Below are 3,468 nucleotides of genomic sequence, written 5' to 3'. Positions count from 1 at the left end.
TTTTATTATTTTATTCCATATAATGTTTATGAGGTAGATAATTTATTTTTAGTCATTATCAATAATTTCGAAAGAAACTATCTAGAAAAGAAGTAAATACTATTATAAAAACTAAAACAAAAGAGTGGGTATACTACAAATATTTAAACAATAAAAAAAATTACAAAGACTATTTTAAAAAGATATTTCTAAAGAAACCAAAATATAAAAAAGTACATATTACAAAGAGAGAGAGAGAGAGAGAAATGTTAAAACCTAACACAAAAGTTTTGGTATACAATAATGTTAAAACATTTATTTTTGGAAATTGTGGGAGTGAAGATGATAAGTGAGCTGCAGAGAAAGTAGTAGTGGGTGGACAGAAACAAGCACAGTTATCTGAATGGCTACCTCTGTATCACTTCCCTGCTTCTCTCACACTCACTCTCATAGTAAGATCTTTTCTTCTTATTTTCCTAAATAAAATAATCTATTCTATGTATTTATTGCTCTTCATCAATCCTCCTTGTACTTGCTCATTTCTTTATTTATGTGGTAACTGAAACTTAATAAACCAAGTAGTTTTATTTGGTATGCATTGAAGATGCTGTGTGTGAATTGAGTATAACGTATTCCTTAGTTTCTGTTGGGTGGAACCACCGTGCCAATTCACTGATATCCTTTTGGAGGAGGAACTAGTTCTGGTAGGTGTAGCCGTGTAGTTCACGTTCACCGTTTCTCAGATCAACAACAATATTGCTTTCAACTGTTGATACAATCAATGCTGTTTGAGGGTTCTTCAATTTTTTTTGTTTGAATTCAATTTAATACACACTATTTGATAGTATTTGTTAAGATAGATGAACAACAATATACACAACTCAGTACATGTTAGGAATACACCTTAAATATACCATTTAAAGATAGAACAAAATTCTGAGTTTCAATAGGGAACTGAACTACTATATTTACTTCAAAATGCTCGCTTATGACATCTGCAAGATACTTGTTTATAAATCTCACTGTTAATAGTTAGTTCTACAAAAAGTTTTAGGATCTTCCCTCTTTTTTGATGAATAACATTATTTGACAAATTTCTAACAATGGAAACATAAAAATGATTATTTTTCTCAGTAGTCAATAGAGATTTCAATCAACTAAGTAGAGTTGAAACTTTATCTTAAAAGATAGTTTTGTGAAGGTTGAGTTAGCCTGAAACTATTCAAGGACTCTCAAATGATTATCCATAAGCCATTCTACTCATTTATTGCTTGCAGTTCTAGCATTCTGCATCACTTGTTTCACTGCCTAAAATGACTGAACAGATTCTGTTCATGAAATTAGTGATTTGTAATGAAAACTACCCGTTACTTGGAGTTAAAATTGGTTCTAATGATGTAATTTCACCCCTGTGATCCAAAGGGAAAGCTTGATTTGCTAATCTCATTTTATATTCCTTTAGTAGATGTGAAGTTACAACTGCAAAGAAGGAGAATATCCACCGTTTCCTCTGCACTGGCTGAGACTGCAGCTTCAGTGGCAGTAGCTGTAACTGTCGTAGGTGCAGCAGCTACTCTTCTTGTAAAGAGATCCAAAACTTCTGAGTCAGTACAGGTCAGAGCTCCTCGTCATTACCAGTATCAGAAAATTAATTAGTTCTACTTACACACTCAGCAATATGCCATGCCCCTAAAAAACGACCTTGCTTGTCCAAATAATAACATGAAAAATCTTCGTAGTGCTTCTCTACTTCTAAACTTTTCAATTGTTGTTGCAGTTTGTAGTTTTAGTGCAATGTATATATTGAACTAGCGGAATTCACATTGCTTATGTGACATTACTAATTCTGTTTCACTATAGAAATTTCGTGGAAATATTAATAATGTTGATCTTTCATGTCTCTTACAACTTGGTAGTTGCATTCCCCAAGTTGGTTTATGCACCCATTTCATTTTACAAGACAACATAGATAATTCGTTGATGGTATTGCCAGAATTGGGCTAGGATTGAGAAAGAAGGAAAAAACGATGATTAAGTTGTGTGCTGAATTCCACACTGTTTATCTAAATTAAGTTCTTCTTTTGAAATTAAAGATTCAATTCAAAGCATGTGAAGATTGTGAAGGTTCTGGTATATGCTCTGAATGCAACGGTGAAGGATTCGTTCTTAGGAAACGTTCTGGTGAAAGTTCTGAGAAGGCAAGAGTGGAAGCCAAGAATATGGCAACTCGATTCACATCTAGGTACTATTTTCATGCATATCTTTTCCTCAAATATTTATTTTTTCTGTTTAGCAATTCAACTCGATTACTTATACCAGGCTTCCAAAGAAGTGGAGCTATTGTACGAAATGCTCTTCTGCTCGATCCTGTTCAACCTGTGGTGGCAGTGGAAAGCTAAGTTTGTAGTTTATAACTACATGCTCTCAACCTTGCTAAAAAAAAAGCCTCCTCAGTACTACAGTCTACACACATGCTCTTGTTGAAGTCATGGTTCAGAAGGAGGCAACATAATGAACTCAACGCTTTTAGAGATTCACATCCACTTGATTTCCGTGATCTATTCTGCATGAAGCAAAATTTTATGTATATGTTTTTTAATGGAAGTGTATAGTGTGCTTTTGCTGCATTTAGAGAGGTGTTAGATTTAAAATGTGGGGTCTTGATAGAATAGAATTTGAGTTGAACTAACATGCACACTCTGTATACTCCTCTTGCAAATTGATGGATGGCCATTCAGATTATGCACATAGGTTGGTTTTTGCAACTAAATGTCTTTTCCCTGATGAAGAATGGTTATAGAAGTTTAGTTTCCTTTTGTCTTACTTTCTTGACATTCCTGATAAAGTAGACCACAAATAATTACATTGAAGTATACTCTAGTAGGTAGAATTTAGAAACACTCGAGCACCACGAAACCGGCAAAGGCTCATCCTTGTTAAACATTAAACTTAAAACCATCAATTTTATTATAAGGAGAATTTGAATAGACCATAATAAATTAAACATCATTTACAGTATAATTCTAATTTTGAAGGCAATTTATAATATAGGAGTTATTATGAAGAGATAAATCTGAATTTGAAAAAAATCTACTGAGACTATTTATTTAAAAACATTGTATTCTCCATTTAAAAATATAATAATGAAATAAAAATATATTCTCAATTCACATTCCTTTTGTTATATATGGATATTGTGAAATCTAGGTGTGTACGAGTTACGAGGTATTGTTAAGAATAAGAGAGTTTAACAATATACCTTGATTCCAAATGTTTGTATATCAAGATCTGGTATTACAAATGTCACATTAAAGTCCGTCTTTTATGAAACAACAAAATATTGAAATAGATTTTCACTCATTAATGTCCAACAAAATTTTATATCTCTTTCTTATGTTAAGAAGAATGACTAATTAGCATATATATATATATATATATATATATATATTTATAAAAGGATTGAATGATAAAGATCTTTCCTTCATCTAT

General features: G+C 31.9%; 1 protein-coding gene across 2 annotated transcripts; it reads left to right on the top strand.

Annotated features, from left to right (window-relative positions):
• Positions 1 to 236: 236 nt before the first annotated feature.
• Positions 237 to 2,781, top strand: LOC137827894 (uncharacterized). Of its 2 annotated transcripts, none has more exons than XM_068634267.2 (4): positions 237 to 431; positions 1,445 to 1,593; positions 2,073 to 2,221; positions 2,299 to 2,781. In XM_068634267.2, the coding sequence occupies exons 1-4, from the start codon at positions 383 to 385 to the stop codon at positions 2,384 to 2,386; spliced, it is 435 nt and encodes a 144-aa protein (XP_068490368.1). In that variant the 5' UTR covers positions 237 to 382; the 3' UTR covers positions 2,387 to 2,781. The 2 variants fall into 2 exon arrangements, with proteins under 2 accessions (XP_068490368.1, XP_068490359.1); XM_068634258.2 differs by having other exon boundaries at positions 248 to 431; positions 1,442 to 1,593.
• The last annotated feature ends 687 nt before the right edge of the window (positions 2,782 to 3,468 follow it).

The sequence above is a fragment of the Phaseolus vulgaris genome, chromosome 11, assembly GCF_051622355.1.
Source record: "Phaseolus vulgaris cultivar YP4 chromosome 11, ASM5162235v1, whole genome shotgun sequence".
NCBI classification, from domain to species: domain Eukaryota; kingdom Viridiplantae; phylum Streptophyta; class Magnoliopsida; order Fabales; family Fabaceae; genus Phaseolus; species Phaseolus vulgaris.
Note: the sequence above shows the minus strand (reverse complement) of the source record. Positions and strands in the feature narration are given on the sequence as shown.